This window comes from Harmonia axyridis, chromosome 4 (assembly GCF_914767665.1).
Source record: "Harmonia axyridis chromosome 4, icHarAxyr1.1, whole genome shotgun sequence".
Taxonomy (NCBI): Eukaryota; Metazoa; Arthropoda; class Insecta; order Coleoptera; family Coccinellidae; genus Harmonia; species Harmonia axyridis.
Genome location: NC_059504.1, coordinates 13688990 through 13712544, shown reverse-complemented (window position 1 = coordinate 13712544; position 23555 = coordinate 13688990). Strand labels below are relative to the sequence as shown.

Sequence of the window (23555 nt, the reverse complement as noted above, 5' to 3'; positions counted from 1 at the left end):
TTCTGATATATTTAGGTATTTATTTCAATATATTTTAAGTTAATATGAAACGTTGATTCACTATGGGACATAATAATGCGTTATTTGTGGAGAAACTCGCGAATTGAATGAAATACCGTATCACTGATATGTCTTCATTTCCGCGCGCTTCAGGTCAAATTTGATAGTTCATATTGGGGACAAAATTTGCTTTCTGAAAATCACATATGCTCCCTCTATCTATGTTTAATACTCTGAGGTGAAACCAAACAACTATTACCGCCAGTCTGACAAATTGGAAGTTTATGGAATCGTTCAATTTAGTTTTCCATCCCTGGCGAGCCGACACTGGACCATCCTCACCACCAAGATCAACGAACCAATCCGAAACATCGACGTTCTTTGATTCCTGCCGATACCGAAGACGAAAACCGCCAATAACCCATAAATACCGTTCGAACTTTTTAATCCCGCAAATGGATCCCATCAGTCCGACCTTTTCCGAGATTGAATGGCCCTATGGCTCGCTTCGCGCAGCCTTCGCACCTCAATTCCTTCGGGCTCTAATCTAAGTACGAGGCGCTCGGCCGCAGTGCTACGCGACTCGGCGGGCCTTCTACAGCTTTCAAAGAGCTAAAGCTTCCCTAGACGTTGGGCAGATGCGTGCCGGACGAAGATGAAGTGACTTACCGGCCGGAAAAGTCGCGTTAGTTCGGAAAACTGTGCAACGCGAGATGAACCTAGCGATTTTCTTTCTGCTCTCGATCTGGCTGGGAGGCTGTGTGGAGGGCATACGATGGTTGTAAGTTTGATTTAGTTATGATGATAATAATTGTAGAGGTCTTCATTGAATACAACCAGTTATAAGAAGCTATGCAATCGGTGAAAAGCAACTCATTTATGTGAAAAAAATCGAGAAAATCATTGAACTGTATATAGGTACGAGATTTATTATGATGTCATTGTTGTCGGTTAGTTCATCTAGATGAGAAATTATGTTGGTACGATTCTCCTGAAATTTGGCAAGTATATTGGAGTGATTATTTTGAATAAACAAACAAAATGTCAACATAATCGGACGTGTTGTTTCGAAAATATCGGGAAATTATTTTTAACAATCTGCTTAAATTTATTATGGTGATGCGATCAATAAGAAATTGTATATCGAACATGGAGTTGTTATTTTATATTTACACTAAAATTTCAAAACTCTGCTGTCATGGAAAATTAGGTTATTTTCGAGATTCTGCTTGAATTTTTTATGGTTATACAATGGACACGAAATTTTGCATGAACCTTTAAATTGCTATTCTTGAACTGAATGCAATATTTCATCTCAATCGAGTTCTGAGTATGTAAATTATAAGGAAAATGAAATTGCGAAAGTCCATCTTTATGGAACTCTGATCGAATTTTACTCATCAACAGTGGCGAATTTACCAGCAGACCAATTAGGCTGGAGCCTATTGCAGCAAATTTTAAGTGGTGGCAGATTGAGATTGTTAATTTTTTATTTCGATTTACGGATTTGGATTAAATGAAATATATTATGCACACACAAAGTACGAATTTCGTAAATTGAAGCACAAATCATAAAGCTAAAATTTTATTGATAGAAAATGTAATTAATATGATTGTGAACTAAGTATTGAAATTCAGAGTAAAAGTTGATAACCTAATACAGGTGGCAAATATCTTTCGAATGCAGATCAGCTTTCGTGGACCCCTCATTTCATGATCAGCAGTCAATAACTTTTCAATACCTTTTCTGTAGAAAGATTCGTTTTAACCTCCATTAGAGCCAAGTGTCATTCCCTGGAGAATTATTTAAGGCATTTGAGACCGAATCTGGAGAATGAGCTAGGTGGTCAAACAGTTCAATTTGACGATGTTATTCATCGGTTTTTGACAAGGAGCTTCGTCTTGTTAAAGGATAACTCTTTCCTTTTCCATTTGAGGACGTCACAAAATACGGATGCTATAACCTTGCCAGCTGATGATGACGGTTTCGACAGGTTTTCCGACAGCTTTCCACTTAGCTGACGCTCCCTTGGACTCAAGAATGTAATGATAAATCCATGTTTCATCCACTGTCAAATTTCGACACAAATCCTATTCATTTTTCCGCCCAAACAGCTACAAAGTACAAATATTGCAAGCACAGCACCTATTTTAAGCAAAGTTTACTCATGGACAACGAAAAATAGTGAATCACTGTCTTCTGATTTCTTCAACTCCACTATTATCTCACGCAACTTCGATTTAGGATCGCTAAAAACCATTTCCTGTTTTTTTTTATATTTTCTGAACCAACTGTCGAATTGAGCTGAAAAGAGCTTTCAGCATCATCGATATTTCTTCGACCACGTTTAAAGTCAGCATAACACCTTTGTTTCGAAGAAGCAGAGCCTGAATAGCACTTTTAAAGCCATTTACTTTGCTTGCACAGTATTTTTTTCAAAAAACAGTGTTTATCAATACACGAAACTCGTTTTTATTCATTCTTCAAACGACAACAAATGTATAGTCACTTAACCTTATGGCACGCATTTTTTGAAGTTTGGTACTAACGAGAAAAAAAGTGGTGAGGCACAGGCGGTTCCATCTGTGCGAAATTACCGAACGAGCATACAAACGATTTTTTTTCGCAATTTCACAATAATTACTTTCCGCTCGATCTAACGATTTCGATTCGTTCCTTCCAAATAAAGATCCCCTTCGCCGATTTAACTGTATACGTAATAACAAAGCGGGGTTGACAATCTTAGTGTATATTATCCGCCACTCTTAGATAATTTCGATTCCTGGACGTAAATTTCCCTACACGCAAACATGACATTAAACTCCGCTTCCCTACCGTTATATACGGACGCCGCTTTGTTCATGCACTTGTTTATGTATATTCCACCGAAATATATCTGCAGACATCGCGTAAAACCCTAAAAAGATGATAAATTATGGCACGGTGCAGGGTAAGGAAGGCTCTAATTTGAATGAGGAAGCTTTAACTATAGGTGTACCAGGCTGTTATTCTTTCCGATGACAAAGAGGAAGTAAATCATGAATTATTGTTCGAAAACACGATCGAGATAGATCGTTTTATCTATTCTGTTCATTTTTTCTGTTGTCAGTCGGGAAGAAGTATTTTATTCGCTCCTTTGAAACTTTTATAGTTACATTAACTCTTGGTAATCCCAATTTTCTTAAGAACTGCAGAAAATGTTTTTATTTCTGTAAACGCTCTTTTGTACAAGTCAATCTTGACTTGAGATGCTAGTAATATTCCTCGAAAAAAAGACGCCTTACGTCGCAGAGCTGTTAATTGTTTTTCCTAGGGTCATACCTTTTTTATTATGCCATTAGAAAGATGATTTTTGTTAATGAAATATTATCTATCGAATATAATAATGAAGAAATAGTTTGTTATTGTTACAAAACTTTTTTTGATTATTAGAAACCAATGTCTCCAAAACAAGGCACCCTGTGACAATACAGAAAATAATTACAGTGATAGAATTAGCATAAAACACGCTACAGATTGCTACGTTCCAATATGATAAAAAAAATTTTATTTGGAAGAAATAATTACAATGATGCCATCTTTCGAATGGGATAATAAAAAAATATGTTCCTGGGAATCTTGGCGTCTATTCGGCCGTTTGAGAGAAATTTGAGGTATTCTTTAACCTAGAGGTTAAGAAACTCTAAGCATATGAGAAGTAGGGATTCACGGCTTGGCTTGATTTTCAAGATACTTGGCTTGAGCTTGACTTGATTTCAAGTGATTTATTGTGTAGTGTCACATCAATAGAAAAATGATGAAATGAGGAGGAACCTTGCAAAAAACACTTTTATTCATTGAATTTATTGTATGAAGAACCGAAAATATCAACTCGTTTGAAAGAGAAATATAAATTAAATAACTATAAATCATAACAATATAGATTTGTCGCCTAACCTATTGCGGGTTTTTGTAACTGTAAGAATAGCTCTGGAAAATTGTCCTTCAACAGGAGCTGAAGAAGCTGGCGTTGATAAAAAATTCTTGGACATTTTGGCCAAGTTTTGAAAGATATTTCTGAAACTACCAAAATCTACCAATAGATTCCATAGAAATATGTGGAAACTTAGTAGTTTCCAGTTTGACTTTATTAGTATAAAGTCAAACTGGCGAATGCTTCAGTTTCTAGGCGCTCGAGGAATCCCCTTATTGGAGAAATATATCCGGTTGATGCGTGCATATCAAGCTCAAGTAATATCAAGTAGCTTGATATCAACTCAAGCAATAAAATCAAGTCAAGTCAAGCTCAATAATGTAATTTTCACCAGCTTGATTTTCAAGTCAAGTAGTTGGTTAAAATGTAAAGCTACTTGGCATGATGAATCCCTAGTTCTGATGAATTTGGCATATTTATGAGTGGTTATTTCAATCTAGTCGGAGCTTATAAATTCACTAAATTTAAATCGAGTTCACCAATAGGAATCTAAAATGATTAAAATGGGAACATTATTATATGACATGTCTTATTTCATTTGTGTTGAGTAGGTTATACATGGAAAGATACACGATTTAACAGCGTTTAAAAATTGTCAAAATCAGTGCTCATGTGTGAATTGTAAGAGAAATTTAAGAAGAATTGATGGACGACATTATTGAGTTAATCGAATGACTATTCATTGTATTGAAGATAAATTTCGAAATGGTACCAAGTAAGGCTCAGTACTTCCATTCCATTTTTTCCGCTATACAGGATGTCCCGGAACTACCTCGCCACACGTTCACCATGAATTCAGAATCAAATAATTTGTAAAAGTTTTGTGGAGGAAAATTTCTATGAGAAAAAAAAGCTGAAATAAACCAAAGTTCAACATCCTGTATCTCGAAAACAAAGCGTTTTCAGGTCCTTGTTTTTGGGGCTTTTTATCTTGAATTTCTTGAATTCCTAAATTTTCATTGAAATTCAAATTTAGCAACACTCTGTATAATGGAATGTTCATATTTTAATGGAAACGCCAGCTGACTTTGATGTAAGAAAGATAGTTTACTCAAGTAAAGCACCACTTTTTCAAAAGTGAGAGGACACACCAGTATTTTTGGACACCGTAAAAAAAAACGTTTGGGTATGGGATAACCTCTTCAGGTTTTTCTATTGAAACAACCCCTCAATAACAAATTCCACAGAAACTACTGCAATCATCGACCCCATAAATCTTTCAAATAGCCCTCAATTTGCAACAATGGCGGTAATAGAACCAGTTTGAATCGTAAAACGATCAGTTCTTCGCCCATCCAACAGACCTCATTAGGTCAGTTTGGGGGAATCTCTCTTCCTGTTTCCTTTACGATCACTCTAATCACGAAATGCGGTGTAAATAAAGGCCAAGCCAGGTTCATAATCATAAAAATATTTATATACGCAATTAACACCTACGTTAGCGGTGAAATATCAAATGCACACTCTTTATAAACATTCCGACGACACAGCTCCACCCTGTATGCAACGGAGAAACACAATGCAAGTGTAATTACACTTTTATCTTTTCATTTTACACATCCGAATGACTGCACGGATAATTTCGTATATTTTACGATGATTGGACTTTATGTACGTTCTGATAGTCGTTTTAGATATTGGGTGTTAAAAGTTCTGTTCAAGTGTTCACTTCCCGACTTAATTTCATGCTGTCATAACGCCTTCTTTTCAAGATTAAGTTTTTTGATTTATCGATGGTGTCTACGTTTGATAACTTCGCGTCTCTGTTACCATTAGGGTAGTTGTCTGGGAAAAAGATATTGGCGGATTATTTTGGTTATTGATTGCTAAACGCCAAAATTATATCGATTAAAATGAGGATAAAATTTCGGAAAATAATAACTTGAGGATTATGTATTAATTAAAGTCAAGTTAGATCGATTTGATACTTTTGAGCGCTCGTTCATAAATGTACCTATTGCGCAATGGACACTAATATCCTCTCGAAATTCGACATGGACATTCGATTGATAATTGGACATACATATATATGTATGTAAAGAGTTTTCCAATAGGAATGATAACAATTCAAAATCATTATAACAGGCCTATTGAAAAGTCCCCTTTCTACCATAGTAAAACAATTTTATTTTTTTTAGCAAAATTCGATTTTATTATTCAACGTAGTTGCCTTCGAGGGCGATGATACAGCGATTATAGCGATCTTTCAACTTTTCGATACCATTTTTGTGGTAGATTTGTCTTTCGCTTCAAAATAAGCCTAAGTTTCGACGATTATCTTCATTGGCGCTAAATTTCTTTCCAGCGAGCATTCTTTTGAGGTCTGAGAATAAATCTGGCGAATACGGTAGATGAAAAAGCAATTCGAAGCCCAATTCATGCAATTTTGCCATTGTTTTCATTGATTCGTGACACGGGGCATTGTCTTCATGAAACAGTACCCTTTTTTTCTTCAAATGGCGCCGTTTTTTAACGATTTCATTCTTCAAACGATCCAATAACGCTATATAGATAATAATCGCTGTTATCGGTGGTCTGGCCTTTTGGAGGCAATCAATAAATATAATACCTTGCGCATTCCAGAATACTGATACCATAACATTGCCAGCTGACTGTTGTGTTTTTCCTCGCTTTTGATTCGGTTCATCGTGTGCAGTCCATCCAGCTGAATGTCGATTGGAGTCCAGAGTGAAATGATGGTGCAATGTTCCATCAATTGTCACATATCGACGCAAAAATTCAGGTTTATAGCACTCAAACAGCTTAAAATACAGCTCAGAATTATTAACACGTTGTTGCTTTTGATCGATTGTGAGCTCGCGCGGCACCCATTTTGCACACAGCTTTCTCATATACAAATATTCGTGAATAATATGATGTACACGTTTAGATGTTATCTTCACAATGTCTGCTATCTCGATCAACTTCATTTTACGGTCATTCGAAATTATTTTGTGAACTTTTCTGATTTTTTCGTCGATGATAGCCTCTTTTGGGCGTCCACTAAGTTCGCCGTCTTCGGTGCTCATTTCACCACGTTTAAACTTAGCATTCCAATCAATGATGGTTGATTTTCCTGGTGCAAACCCCGGAAACTCTTCATCATTCCAAGATTTTGCTTCAACTGTATTTTTTCCTTCAAAAAGCAAAATTTTATCAGCACATGAAATTCTTTTTTTCTATCCTCTTTCAAATAACAAAAGTAACAACACTCCCAACGCAATATCTCACAAACTAATGGTCGGACTGCTGTCAAATTCTGCCACGTATCGTTTGAAGGTTGGTACTAACTAAAAATCATATGGATTTTATACTAGCACCGCCATCTGTGCATCAGACCGGTAACTTTTCAATTGGTCTAATAATGGTGACACAGTGTATTATTTTTTGGCATTTGTCATCCGTAGATCATCCCATTCAATCATGAAAAGATATACACGTTTCAAAAATGTTTGTATATTGTTTTATCAAAATCAATATTCATTTGTGAATAGGTACATTTGTGAATAGGTACTGGGAAAAATTGAACGATGAAGCTCAATTTTGGTTAAATGGTTATTTAAACAAACAGAATTGCAGAATTTGGGGTGATGAAAATCCACACAACGCACTGTTGAGGCACCATAACATCTAGATAGATAGAGAAAACTCACCACTTCGTGACTCGTTCTTGAATTTTGAACTCGTGAAAGAATATAAATGTCTTCTGCTGTTGTATTAGAAACAATAGTATATTCTAAAACAAGTTGCAGAATGGGCTCCTATTCCAATACGAATGCAAAATTCGTATGAGTGTTGGAATTGCCTTCTGCAACGAGAAGGTATTAGACGATATTTTCTCTATTTCAGTCAAGTTTTGTGAAATATTGTCGAAATTAAATGAAAACTTCAGATTATACATCCTAGTGACTTTTGTATTGTATCTTGGCAGATGGTGTGACTGTTACGAAAATTGACAGATTACGGAATTTGAAATATGAATCGTACGTTTCGAATTTTGATATAACTTACAATTACGCATTAAATTCGTGAATTATTTCTGGAGAAATCGATTTAACACCAACAGAATTAAGAGAAATTGCGAATAATGTTGCAAATCATTTCACTCCAACTTATATTGACAATTATTGACGTTTGTTGAAATTTGATAGGATTGGAAATCAGTATAGACAACCACTAAACGAAAAATATAACTGAAAACGATGCTGTAATGAGTTCATTACAGCACTGTTTTCAGAACTGTAATGAACTCATTACGATACTGAAATAGAGAAAGAAATATTCTCATGTTCTTCAACAAAATAGGTACTAATACAAAACATTCAGTGTAAACTACAATGACATTGATTGCAATGTTTCTACCGCAAAATCCTACTAGTCACAAATGTTTCAGAGTTACGAATTTCGTATTATTTTATTCGAATTTCGCATCCTCCGATTAAATTGTGTATTGTCATGTTGAGTTTCGCTTCTAGAACTAATTAAAAATCCCTCTACCGTATCTCATATTGAAAAATATCGAAAACGGAAAGAATAAATCTAACGAAATTCCGTTTCACAGCACCTGCCCCTAGCCAGTCACTTGGAAGGGGTTTGTTCCCACTGAAAAACTTGAGCTACGACCCTTGCACAATTACAATCCATCCCTTCTGGTATAAATTAGGGCGATAACACGGTACCTTGTTGAATAAGGGAAATTACATATCGTGAGGAGTTCTCAACTTTTCTGCTTGTGAGGCAACCCGTAATTAACACATGATATTGGAGTGGCCCAGGTAGTCACTCAGGGCGCCTCTAATTACAGGTATGATTGCCAGTGGCGTGCCAGATAACCTCTCACTTAGAGGGTGATCCTTTGACTACAATTATTTTATGACTTCTCAGATGGGTGGAGAAAAAATATATCGTGACATAATGTTAGATGAACCCGGAAAATGTAAATATTCAAATAACCAGAATATGAAGTCTTTTTTCACTCACAAATATAATGAACAAAATTTTATCTCAATTTTCGATTTTCAAATTAGATCCCTATTTTTTTATGATTGCGTTGGATTCTACGGAGAAAAATGAGGGTAGTGTTCGAATACGATTATGCTCCCAAATTCGATAATTCAAGAGTTATTCAAAATTTTATGAATTTATGTTATACGTAAAGTCAATTTCTCAGCCGATTTCAATTGAATTTGTTATATAGTATACTATTTTGATTGTAGATTGTCCCATACGAATGTCAGATTTTTGAAATATCGAAAAATTCATGAAATTCTAGCCTTCCATGACTACACCTTCAAATTTAAATGGGTTAAACTAGGTATCGAAATATTTTTGCGAGAGATCTTGCTCTTTTCAAAATTGTTTCGATTGGGATAATTTAAAATTGAAAATCCTCAACCCCTCTCGGAATTTATTGAATTATTGTACACCTTAGTATTTTCTGAGTGAATTAATACTCAAAATATCCAGATGGTTTACAGTTCGGTATCTGAATCACGTTCAGATGCAGAAATCGAGGCATTCCAACGTTTTAAAACAAGAACGCAAGTAAAATGATTGAATCAACACAATTTCGCTTTTATCTAGCTGAACACAAAATTCCCATCCAAATTTGAGACCTTCTTCAGATCATAAAACGAGATTACTGATTTACAACAATCCACGAGCTTCAATACAAAGAATACCGAAACCGATCTAATCGATCTCCCAATATGAACACGCGAATGCGAGGTATTTCTTTCCCAAGTGCATTATTTAGCAATGTCTGACATCGGGGCTGCTTCTCAATATGCGCCCGGGCTAATAGGTGTGTGGCCTAGCGTTGTTCTGTTGACGATTTCTCTCCTATTCGCGAATACTGGCCATGTTTGACCGTAGGGGAACAGGTCAAAGTAGAGTATTCCCTGCCAATTCCACCAAACACACAGCAACACATTCCTGGCCGTCAATCCACGATCTCTGTCACCTGACATTGTCGTAAGTTACCCATTTTTCAAGTCCAGTCACCATCCATTTTAGAAATGGGTCGATTTTGTAACGATTCTACAGCGATTCACTGATGGAAATTCTGTCTATGAGATTTTTTTCGCAAAAGCAAGTGTGGCACCCAATTATCGAGCATTCCTCAATCCTAGCCTACTGCAAATGGATCTAAACGTTTTTAAGGTCGATGTTGGGCTCAATATTGACCATGATTTTATCGACATTTTCAAAAACAAGCCTGCCAGAGCGTCGTGCATCGTTCACCTTCACTACAACAGAACAGAATTGCTCGAACCAATGTTGTGCAACAAGAACTAAAAAAGTATCGGGTATTTTTCCATAGCAACCAACCATTCCAACAATTGCCATGTCTATCAAATTTCGTTTTAATTTATCACTACAGTGAAAATAAAAAGATTGTAGGAATTGTAATAATTTGCAAATACAATATCCTACATATCTCATTATAAATAATCGGAGAAAAAAACTTGTAGGTTCAACTTGGCATCAAAGTAGATCGACTGCCTTAGCTGAATTCCTATCAGCCACGGCAGTCTACTACTTTACCTAGTAAAACAACTGACTATTTCCCAATCGATGCATTAGAAACCTTGTATTCACCTTTTTTGTCAACGATAACCAGAATTGCAGCATTTCCTAACCCTTTATTCTTTATAGGTCCCTCCAGCATTCAAACATCCATTGGAACCTCTCATCGGCCAACAACAACCCTTCCAGAGGAATAAGATCTGGCATAAGATCTCCTTGTGGTGTGGCAAGAAGAAGGTATGGTTTCATCAAGATCCAGGCGAAACTTTGCCGATCCTGGATGGAGACAATGCCTCACGTGCAGATGGCAGCCACCTTAGCCGCAGATACCTGTCAGAAGGTCTTCGCAGATAGGAGATGGAACTGTTCTTCCATAACTAGAGCTCCGTTTTTGATGCCTGACTTGACCAGAGGTGAGAATATTGACATTTGGTTTTTTTTCAGGCCAATGAGAGCTAAACCAATTTTTCTGCCGAGCCACAACTCACTAGTTTCTGATGCGACAAGAATTTGGCATATATCTTTTTGAGACTTGCTCTCTGAATTTTCAGAATTTTCTCATATTGTCTGTAAATTTTTTCTACATTTATTGGCAAAATCTTCAATAAATTCGTTCAAAGGAAGGGAAATCATTAAGTCTCTTTCCACTAATATTATTGCTTGGTCATGTAGTCTTTCTTGGGACATTTTCGAATAAGTAAGGTTTAATCACACACCAAGCCCAAAAACCGCACCAAACAGTGACACGTTGAGGATGGAACGGCTTTTTAATAATCCTTCTTGGACTTTCCGAACTCCAAACGCGAAAATTATGTTTATCAACTTAGCCTTCTGGGTGAAAATGGGCCTCATCACTGAAGATCATCATTTTGATACATTTCTTGGACCTTCAGTTTTTGTATTAAGTGAACTTTAAAAACCTCAAGACCTAAATCTTTATGCAAAATACGATATAATGTCGTTAGTGGAATGCCTCATCCCAAGATCGAAGATTAATCGACAAACCTTGGATCTGATCAACATTCCAAGTTTCAATATTCAAGTAAATAATACCAAATCTGCTCCAAAATCGGCAGGGGTTTCTTCAAACAGGACTGATTCTCCGAGGATTTTTGAATCCTCAGATGTGCCAGGATCACTCAATCACAATCATCTCTCATAGCTTCATACTGATGGTCGTATTCCATTAAAAAAACATCACAAAAATACAAAGAAAATATGACAACTTCTTGACATAGTAAAAATGAAAAAAATGAAACCTCCTATTGGAAAACCCTTTGTATCAGCACCAAATCATGGAAAAGTATTATGCATTCAGATTTTTCTTTTTCGGTTGAAATCGATCTTTTTGTTCAAATGTCTGCTATGCCATCTTTGGAATATATAGTTATAATATAGACCTTAAGCGGCATTGCCAAATTCCACTTTGATAATACCAGATATGTATTCTTCAACCAAGAGGTTAAGAAGCTCTAAGCATATGAGAAGTAGGGGGTTCACGGCTTGGCTTGATTTCAAGTAAAGCTCAAGTCAAGTAGTAGTTTTTCAATCTCATGTCAAGTAGTAGTTTTTCATTCTCAAGTCAAGATTTATCAACTACTTGAATCACATCAAGCTTGATCTTTAGCAGTTTTATAGGTTAGTGTCACATCAATGAAAAAATTATGAAATGAGTAGTGAACTTGCAAAAACACTTTTATTTATCAAACTTATTGTATAAAAGAACCGAAAATATCAACTTTCTTGAAATAGCAACATAAATTAAATCATATCAAAATGAAAAATAATAAAAAATTAAGTTTCTTAATATTGAAAAACCTCCAGGCTTTGTTTGATTTCATAATTTTCCATCCAGGATCTAAAATACATGAGACATCTAATAGATTTGTCGCCTAACCTATTGCGGATTGTTATAACTGTAAGAGCAGATCTGGAAAATTGTCTTTCAACAAAAGCTGAAGATGCTGGCGTTGAAAAAATCCCGGGATATTTTGGCCAAGTTTAGAAAGATATTTCTCTAATTCTGTGGTTATTCCGTTCATTCTTCCACATCTTGTAGAACAAAATCGTGCGAGAATATATCAGAAACGCACAGTTTTCATGGTTATATTTTATTATTCTATGTTGGTTCTCTGAACTTTCCGCCACGGCTTTATCTGTCAATTCATCAATTTGCCTTAAAGAAATCAGTTCTGCCAACCAACATTTTTCAATACAAAAATCACTAAATTATATTTATGCAAATATTTCATTAATTTCAATGAAAATGCAATGAATTAGAGAAAATAATGTATAATACTCGTACAGAAGGCTCATTCTACCACTCGTTCATTCCAAAACTCGCCACTTCGTGGCTCGTTTTTGAATTTTGAACTCGTGGAAGAATATCAATGCCTTCTGCACTTGTATTATAAATAACTATTCTGAAACTACCAAAATCTACCGATAGATTTCATAGAAATGTGAGAAAATTACTAATAAAGTCTCACTGGCGAATGCTTCAGTCTCTCGACGCTCGAGGAATCTCCTTATTTGGTCTAAGCGCACACGAAATTGCAGAAATATATGCCGTGTGACGCGTGTATATCAAGCTCAAGTAATATCAAATAGCTTGAAATCATGTCAAGCAATAAGTATCTATAATCAAGTCCAGACAAGCTCAAGTATGTAATTTTTCACGAGCTTGATTTTCAAGTCAAGTAGTTGATTAAAATGTCAAGCTACTCGGCTTCATGAATCCCTAATGAGAAGTCTCACAGAGACCTAGGTCAATCGTTATAAAAACGAAATAAACAAACAGACATTTACTCGATATCTATAGAATCCAAAACAGAAAAATTGATTCATCCCTAACCTTGATTCTATCCCCCGAAACCAGCTCAGGACCTGCACTTCCGTATGCAATTGTGAACCTCTGGAAGGTTCAACGACAAACTCGTTAATTTTTCAGGGTCTACTGTCACTGACGTTATTGGCTCTATTTCGTGAGAATCACGTAGTCCGATACGTCAACTAGGAGCTTGTTCCGGATCCTAAATATTCAATTTGTTGTTGTGTTTCTTGCACGAGGACGTTGTTAGGATGCATTAAGGTTCGAAGTTGGCGTGAAGTTTCAATGAGATTCCTCAAGGGGAGGGTGCAGAAGTAATCACGATTGATTCCGATTTTTATTTGGAAAATGACAAAGATTTGTTTTTGAACAATGGAGAATTTTTTATACTCTAGAGAAGATCCACCTTGACTAAATAATTTTCCATGAGGAATGATGAATTTATATTGGCAACACTGTGTATTATATTCGACATTTCTTATGTCATTTGAGTTCTGTAGGTTATGTCATTTAATCATGAAAATATACAAGATTCAACGACTCCAAGAAATGGTTTCATCAAAATCAGTTCCCATTTGTGAATAATGTGAATTAATAAACTCGCTTTTCGTCGTATTGTAGACTTCGAAAGTGGTGCTAATTACGGCTTAGTACTTGGTACTGGTACTTTCATATCGGGTAAAGAAAATTCACTATCAAATTTGTCTGCTATACAACTAATAGTGACTAGATTTAACCATTTGCTGAAGGCTGGATGAAAAAAACTCTTTGTTTGGATGGCGCATTCGTTCTGATGCAAAAAAAACCTTATGAACCCCGAATTTCCACCAGAGAATCGCTTCTGAAACGCAACAAAGTCGAACCATTTCTGAAACGGATGGTGACTGGATATGAATGGATCACAGAGATCGTGGTCTAAAGCCAACGAAGCAACCCAAGGTGTTGCCAGGAGGGTATTGATGATTTAATTAAGAGGAGTTCCGTCCCACTGCGACCTAATGGTCTATGATGCCCCCATCAGATCTATTCTGGTCATAGTGTGATCTATAGCTCGCCTTCCAGTTCCAGATCCAGAGTTCTAATGAACTCTAGTATCTGGGATGGCTTCAAGGAGGCTACGTCCTCACTTCTATGAGTTTCTTGCCCAAAGCAGATTTTGCGTTAGCTAGTGATGGCGAGGCATTCCGTCACCAGGTGATCCGGAGTTTCCTCCTCCACCCCACAGAATCTGCACTTGTTTTCTGCTATATCCATTCTCTGTTTTAATAACTCATACTACACTATTAGGTTTGACCGTCGACGAGGAAGCATGGCCGGGATATCCCCATGATTTTCTGTGCTTGGGATTGTCGTAATGAACTCATTTTTCGTTTCCAGTCACAATGCGATGCAGAAACTCCTTCTGTTTTAGCCTTGCAAGCAGCTGTTCACGAGCAAACAAACGTCGTTCAACATCTCTCGGCTTCAACTCGTACGGCACCCAATTTCCTGGTTTCTGAATCATTCCCATTAATTTCAGGCTTTTTGAAATGGCTTGTTGCGTCACTCCCAATGATCCTGCCAATTCTTGTTGCGTTTGACACGAGTCTTGATCAAGAAATGCCTCCAATTTTGCATCTTCGAAAACATTCTCTCTTTCACCGCCATGCTGGTCTTTGACGTCAAAATCGCCGTTCTTGAAGCGGTGAAGCCACTCTCGCCAGGTCCTTTCACTAATAGCGGCCTCACCAGAGGTATTTGAGAGCATTTGATGAGCCTCAGCCGCAGATTTCTTCATATTAAAACAAAAAATTAAAACCTCCCGCATATGACGAGAATTTGGCTCGCAAACAGACATGTTTAATCGAGAAAATATATAATAATAGATTTTAATTACACCCTAGAAATCAAATATTCATACAGTAACTGTTTCAGTGAAAATTTTAAATTGAGAAAATAGAAAATCTCATGTTTCTCCATCTGTAATACACCATGGATCAGACAGATTGGGAAAGACGCATGGAAACTCTGATGCGCCTCCCAACTCCACCTCCCAGTTACCAGAACCTGTTAAAGGGGCAGTCCTCTCCCCCTGAAACGGAAAAATCTAGAATTACAACAATAATTTTCTTTTAGTATACGATTCTAGTCACGATTTCCCGGTCCAATTTTCAATTTTCCATCTGACATACGTATAATGGGAAAGAATAGCTGTAGTTCTTCTTTACAACAGTCTCGCCTGCGGATTTTCTCATCCTCCTTGTCCCTTTATTGACTTTTCTTTATACCTCATCAAATAAGAATCGTGGACCGAATTCGAATTGCGAGACCGAGATGCATATTTTTGATTTTCGCACGCAATTCATCTAGTGTGCTATTGAAGAGGACTGCAGAACGGAAATTGGAATCGGCTTTCTATTCGTCGATAACCTTTTCATCGCTTTTCTCGTTCTTTTTTCTGCGAAGTTGCTCACTTCCGGTGCAAAGGTTTATTCAATTTCCGAAGCTGTTTGATAATCGACAACCTCTGTTAAGGTCTTGGACGCATTTGGTGAATAACATCAGATATAAATTACATAATGCTTTAGGATTTGAAATTGAATTATAGATGAAAGTTCCACGTGTGTGGATTCCATAGAGTAATGAACATAGATAGAGGGAGTATACGCAATTTTCACATGTACCCAACATGGTTAGATTAAGTTGTCGGATTGTGATATATTTTCGAATAGTATTTTCGAAAGTATATTATATTGAATGAAATATATTTATTTGGATGATTCCCGATTAAATATGCAAATTTGAATATTTGGAATCCGATAACTTTCTCAATTATCGAATTTATAATAATAATAATAATAATAAACGCAATTTATTGACCCAAGGGCCAAATGGCCATCGACAGTATTAGTCCTACAGCCAGGTAAATTTACAATAACTGAAATATAAGATTAAACAATGTTTGTAGATAAATAGTTTGGAGATTTAACATTTAGACGGAAAGCAAAAAAAAAACATTATATTATAGTGGTGAATCAACTAGATTTTGAAGTGGTAATCATTGATTGGCATCTTCAGTGGGCAGGACTGTCTGTGAACTCCTCAAGATGTTATCTGATGGTCTTTAGAGGATATTTTGCTCTGGGCATGGAATGCTGGTTTCGTTGGATTAAGTGTGGATCCAGGATTTTCCAGTTGTTCGGCCTTTGGGCAAATTTCATGGACAGCTTCCTGATTCTGTCTACTATAGGCTCAACCTTAAGCAACTTATACAGCAATGGGTTTGGAGGATTGTGTAACGGATTATTCGGATGGCGAATTTTGGTTATTTTTCTCATTGCTGTTGTTTCTGCCATTTCAAGTGGTCTAATGGTTGGTCTCCTACAGCCCAAGTAAAGGTTGTGCCCATAATCCATAAGAGGTCTGCATATACTTTTGTAGATAGTGGCAGCAGTCTGTCTGTTAATGCCCTTATCCTTGTAGGTAAGACTGCGGAATATTTCAGCTCTGGAAATTACCCTTTTTTTAACTGAATTACTGTGGTATTTGAAATTCAGCTTTTGATCCAATTGAAATCCTAGATATTTTAGGTTAGCTTTAGGCTGTATGTTGTGCTGGAAGATTGTGATACTTGGCCAATAACTCGTAATTTTATGATTGAATATTATTAACTCGGTCTTAAGGGGGTTCAATTGTAGTTTCCATTTCTTCAGCCATTCAATTGTAGCCATTCAATTGTAGCCTCTATTAATTCTTGTAGAGCATTAAAAACTTGTGGTAGGGTTCGTTTGTGGGTCGAATTTATAATAAGCAGAATATTTATTATTTTCTGTATCTACCTGCTGAAATCCAAGGTTTAGCAACTTTTGCTCTCCTAGTGTCATCGGTTGTTCACGTCGTTTGGCATGCTTGAAGATTGTTTTATGAATTTCTGATATATTTAGGTATTTATTTTAATATATTTTGAGTAAATATGAAACGTTGATTCACTGAGTGTCATAAGAAGTGCGTTCTTCGTGGAGAAACTCGCGAATTGAGTGAAATATCGTATCACTGATAGGTTTCCATTTCCGCGAGCTTCATGTCAAATTTGATAGTTCATGTTGGGGACAAAATTTGATTACTGAAAATGACATATGCTCCCTCTATCTATGTTTATTACTCTGAAGTGGATTCCAAACTGAAGGGTTATTTTCCAATAAGAGCTTGTGACATTTGAAAAGTAAAAACTGTACCATTACTAAATATGGAACGATACACGCTTCAACAATACAAAGAAATTGTTAAAATTTACTACAAATATGGTGGAAACTTTGCAGTGCCAATCCTCAAAACTGAAGCACTTTTGAGAGTCGTCGTGAAGCACTTTCTCAGCCGAAAATAGTGAAACTGGTGAAAAAATTTGAGCTGTTGGGACCAGTTAGTGATGTGAAGAATCGAAACCTTGTGCGTCGCTCAAGAACATCTGAGAATATTGCTGCTGTAGCCCAGTGTTGACGAAAACCCAGGTTTGTCAATTTTTCGATTTTGGGAATGGAGGTATTTCACATAAATACTTAGGTCTTAAGGCTTTTAAAGATCAGTTAACAAAAGAACTCAGAAATTCGGTCACCAGCTTCGTATTTTCGCAGATTGGGTCCTTGAAATGCATCAAAATGATCCGGATTTCCATCGAAAAGTCATCTTCAGTTATGAGTCCCATTATCACCTCGGAGGCTACGTTAATAAGCAATGTCGCATTTGGGGCTATGAAAATTCAAGAATGATCGTTGGAAAACCTACGTTTATTCTCAACAAACGGTGCTACCTACCACAAAAGCAATGTAACAATCGCAATGTTGCAATTAGCTAGAAGAATCAAAAGATTTTTCATTTACCACAATAAATAGGATAGAAATTTTTCGTTCACAAGAGAATACGCTCAATTAATGATGATGTCACACACCGCCATTTTAGTTCTCCTGTCAGTGTTCGGAATCCAAACAAACAAATTGTCATTCAAATTAGTACGTTGTCTTTGAAGAAATTGGCTTATTTTGATAAATGAGATTATTTAAGGAACGATTTTACTATTAATTGATAGACAGAAGGCACGAGATTAATGCCAGTAAGTTCGAAGTTCAACTAATAAACACGGCTTTTTACAAAATCTGGTAAATGATACAGGATTCAAACTTACTGGTATTAACCTCGTTCCTACTGTCTATCAATTAATACTGAAATCGTTCCTCAAATACTCTTATTTATGAAAATAAGCCAATTCCTTCAATGCCACCGTACTAATTTGAATGACAATTTATTTGTTTGGATTCCGAACACTGACAGGAGAACCAAAAATGGCGGTGTGTGACGTCACACTAATAGAGCGTATTGATGCATTGAAGGCACAGTCATCGAAAATAATGAACTTTCAACTCGGTTGGATCATGTTGGGATAAAACCTCTGTGGTCTTCTACAAATGCCGAAAATTCAACATGAATTTTCCTCCCCTCCCCTTCTCCCTCAGCTCATCTCAAGATCTCATCACATTACCTTCGGTTGGATCGCGCAAAAATGGCAGACCCGACAGAACATTGAGGCAATTTCATCCCTTTTCTGGTGATATTGCCGGCAATTCGTATGCCTTGTCAGCAACTTATCTGTGCGATGGGCAACAGGGGATTTAACCCACCTGACGAAAGCCGATTCTTGATATTCGGCCTCGTGGATATACAGGGGGAACCTATGGGAACGATTTCAGTTCTGGAGAAATAAATGAAACTGACTGATGTTTCAGTTTTCATTTTTGTGCCCATTTTAACAGATCATTTTAGTAGAGTTGGGCGAGAATTTCGAATTACAGTACTTACCTACTTAGTAGATTCAATCACTGAGTTCCCAATTATATTGATACAAGACACAAATAGACAAACTGACACAAAACCAAGGTTGTTTAGAATGGCATGTAAATGTTGAAATCGGAGGCCAAACATTTTTTTAGTCACATCAGTGATCTACTAAAGATTTCCTGCTTTAGAGTCTAGTTGAGGTAAATATCCCAATTTTCGACAATTTTGAATTATGAACGTAAAAAATTATAGGAATCTTTCGTCTGTTTTCAGACCACTGCAAGTTTCTTAAGGTCTAATTTCTTACCGGCTTCCGCCGTTTTTTTTTCCAAAATTCGAGGCTTTACTGTAAAAAACTGGTTATACATTTATGATTCAAAGAATTGTCCATCGCTGGCCACTACTTTCTTCCTTCTTCCGGCAGCGAACGAATCCCGTGTTGAAAAAACTGGGAAGTGATAGTTCTAGGGAGCAACGTCTGCAGAATACGGCAGGTGAGGTAAGACTTGCCAATTCAACTTTTCCAAGTATGTCTTGACCATCTTTCGCAACATGAGGTCGAGCATTGTCGTGCTATAAAATCACTTTATCATGTCCCTCGTTGTATTGCGACCGTTTGTCTTTCAATGCTTGGCTCAAACGCATTAATTGCGTTCGATAACGATCGCCTGTGATTGTTTCAGTTGGTTTTGACACACCGCCGAGCTGGTCCCACCAAATACTGAGCATGAATTTAGAACGGAGAATATTTGGTTTGGCGGTCGACGTGGAATCATGTCCAGGATATCCCTATGATTTTCTGCGCTTGGGATTATCGTGAAGGACCCCTTTTTTCGCCTCCAATCACAATGCGATGCAGAAATCCCTTCTGTCTTTGCCTTGCAAGCAGCTGTTCACAAGCACACAAACGCCGTTCAACATATATCAGCTTCAACTCGTACGGCACCCCATTTCCTTGTTTCTGAATCATTCCCATGACTTTCGGAGGTTTTGAAATGGCTTGTTGGGTCACTTCCAATGATCCTGCCCATTCTTGTTGCGTTTGACACGAGTCGTGTTCAAGTATAATACCTCCGATTCTGCATCTTCGAAAATCATCTCTCTTTTCCAGCCATGCTGGTCTTCTACGTCAAAATCAACCGTTCTTGAAGCGTTGAAACCACTATCGGCACGTTCTTTCACTAATAGCGGCCTGACCATAGGTATTTGAGAGCATTCGATGAGCCTCAGCCGCAGATTCATTCATATTAAAGCTAATTTTCTGCTTTAATATGAACCTCCCTCAAATGACAAGAATTTGGCTCGTAAGCTGACATGTTAAATCGAGAATAAAATTTTGATGCAGACATAAATCGACTAATATTTCAATGACGTTATGTTTACAAATACTTCAGATTATTACATGACATCTACGGTCTATTTATTTCGACTACCACTTACCGTTACAGCCATCTATTGCAAAACGGCGGAAGCAAAGTTGTACACCTAATACAATAAAATTGTATATTCTCTCAATATAATTAACATGTTATACTATCTCTGCGCGGTATCTACGTGTTATTAGATCATTGCTCTATCTCGAATAATACCTAAAACTGCCTTCATTCAAAGAAAACCATGGTTCTAATGATTATTCACCTCATCTATTTTCAGCCACCAGAGAACAAGCCTTCGTCTACTCATTGAGCTCTGCCAGTTTAACATACGCAATGGCCAGAGCCTGCTCTAGCGGAGCTCTATACCACTGTACCTGCGCTGTCAAACCAACCGAAACCCCAAATGAGAACTTCCAATGGGGTGGCTGTGGAGATAACCTCAAATGGGGAACCACTTTCGCCAAAAGATTCATAGACAATGCGGAGAAATACGTGGCAAAAAAAACCAAGGAAAAACTGAAGAAAAGAGATAATAGTTTCGAAGGTGAAGAGCAAAGGAAGTACTCTTTGGTAAAGACTCAGATGGCCTTAATCAATTTGCACAATAACAGGGTAGGGAGGAGAGTTATTTCAGAAAGCATGACAACACAGTGCAAATGCCATGGTGTCTCTGGTTCATGTAATATAAAAACGTGTTGGAGGGCGCTACCGTCCATGGTTGAGATAGGGAAGAAGCTACTGCAGAGGTACTCAAACGCCAAAGAAGTTGTTAAAGATGTGTTGCCTGAAGATGTTGAGGCTGGGTATAAGTATCCGGGCACTAATCAATTGATTTATCTTTCTAAATCACCTGATTACTGTACCAGAGATGACAAGCTAGGCAGCTTGGGAACTATAGGAAGGTGAGTTTCCAATGATAATTCCTTTATGATATAAGATTCTATTATGGCTTCTTATTTGAGAACTGTAAGTCACAATATTTGGGGAATTTTTCAATACCAATATCACGACACTCGTAGTGAAGTGTAAAAGGAGCAATCATGAAGTAGCAACATCCCTTTCACACTGATTGTTTGGTGTGTGCGGAAGAGTAATAAAAACGTTTTCAAAATGTTTTAATTAATGGCTCAAAAACTGCCGCTCTTAAATTCCCTAGTAACGCTCACCGTGTAGGTAATCAATAAAGTTATAAACGGGGAAATTTTACTGGACCATTTTCTACTTTGAAGGAAAAAAAAAACATTCTAGTCAATTGAATAATCAAGGTCTGAAATGATTCAGTTTTAAAAACTCTTTTTTAACTTTTGAGAACCTTTTGGTTGATTGCAAAAGAGAATTGAATTCGAATGAAATAGATACAAGAAAGAAAAATAAAACGGAACAGTCATATCAAGAAATAACCTTATGTTTATGTATGAGTGATAATGCACATCCAGCCTTTATTCCTTTAAATTCGATCAATATGCACTATTGTTACATACTTCTTTTTAGAGTACCGTAGGTACCATAATTTTATATCGTTCAACAGTTGACCTACCTTGATTATATCTTGAATGCAAACACAATAAAATTAATGTGTTCTTAAGTTGTCTTCGAGACTGATATACTGCGCTAGCCCACTCAAAATTGATTATTGCTTTCATTGAAATCATTTTCAATTCAGTTGAAAGAGGAGGCAAGAAAAAGTTGAATAGTACGTGTGATCTGATATGAAAAAGTTTTTTTTTCGAGCCGATTTGCTACGCTATTATTTTCAGCAAATAAATTTTCATTTTTCCCTTCACATATGGAAGCATATTCGCGATTATACGTTATTCTTCTGTAGATCTTCTATAGAATATCAGACATTAGAAGGAATCATCACTAACCAATTTAAACAACGAAAAATGCAGATAATTGCAGGTCCGGTTTTTACAAGGTGCATTCTCACTTAATTAACTACCAATTAGTTTCTTTCAAGAGCAACCTAAATGCCATCCGTTAAATCTCTTGAATTTTCTGCGATAAAGACCCACAAAGAATGCCTCGACAACTACCGGCGTCATTCAAAAATTATAAAAACCTTCCCAAACTTTTTCTATTATATTTCTGATTTCCATGTTTTTTTTTTCAGACAATGCAACGTAACTTCCAAAGGCCCAGATAGTTGTCGTTTATTATGCTGTGGTAGAGGTTATAGAACGGTGGTTGAAGAGAAAATAGAGAGATGTCAGTGTAAATACTACTATTGCTGTTATGTCAAATGTAAAGTGTGTAAAACTAGTAGTTTAAGATATGAGTGCAGCTAAATTTGTCAGAATATACATCGAATGTAGAGTATTTATAGGAAGAAAATTAATATATCTTTATTTATATACTTAATAAGATACGGGGGGTGATGACAAAATATAATTACTATTGATAGAGCGAAACATATCACAGTAAGAAGATAGAGTGCTGAAAATTGAGGAGTAGAGCTTTTGAGATACACTTAGATGCGTTTATTGTTGAACGTTCAAATTAATTTTGAAGTAATTCTCTTCTTAATACTAGAATTAGGCAGAAGTACCTAATCAACAATATGTTCCTTCAAAAAGTATTTGGGTACAACTACTTGTGTGAAAGGCAGGGTAAACATGATTGTATAGAATAAATAAAAGAGAGAAAGGAAGGATTCAAATCTTGAGTAGGCCTAATGTAAAATGAAAAAAAAAAAATAGTTCATTTTCCATCAATTTTGAAGTTAATCAACACAAATTGGAAAGAGTATGAGTAATGATAAACACAATCAAACAATAATTATAATAGTAACTCATATAAGCTTTAAGTTTCTGTGAGCTCTCTAAAAGGCCTAGGAGAGCTATTGAGCTTGAGCATAATATTGATATTTTTCCTTCATAAATGCTAATAAAAAAGTCACAAGTCGGAACTTGCCTATGTGAGTCTTCAAACTATTTAAAATTCAATTATTTTTCCTTCAAAATAAAAGCATTGATCTTGTACTCAAGTACTTTCGGAGTACTAATCTGCTATCTATCAAATAACATTCTATATGCTAAA

General features: G+C 36.5%; 1 protein-coding gene across 1 annotated transcript; it reads left to right on the top strand.

The window, feature by feature from the left end:
- Nucleotides 1-542: 542 nt before the first annotated feature.
- Nucleotides 543-23352, top strand: LOC123679217 (protein Wnt-11b-1-like). The gene is made up of 4 exons (XM_045616668.1): nt 543-781; nt 10632-10915; nt 20794-21418; nt 22630-23352. The coding sequence occupies exons 1-4, from the start codon at nt 714-716 to the stop codon at nt 22802-22804; spliced, it is 1152 nt and encodes a 383-aa protein (XP_045472624.1). The 5' UTR covers nt 543-713; the 3' UTR covers nt 22805-23352.
- Nucleotides 23353-23555: the final 203 nt, after the last annotated feature.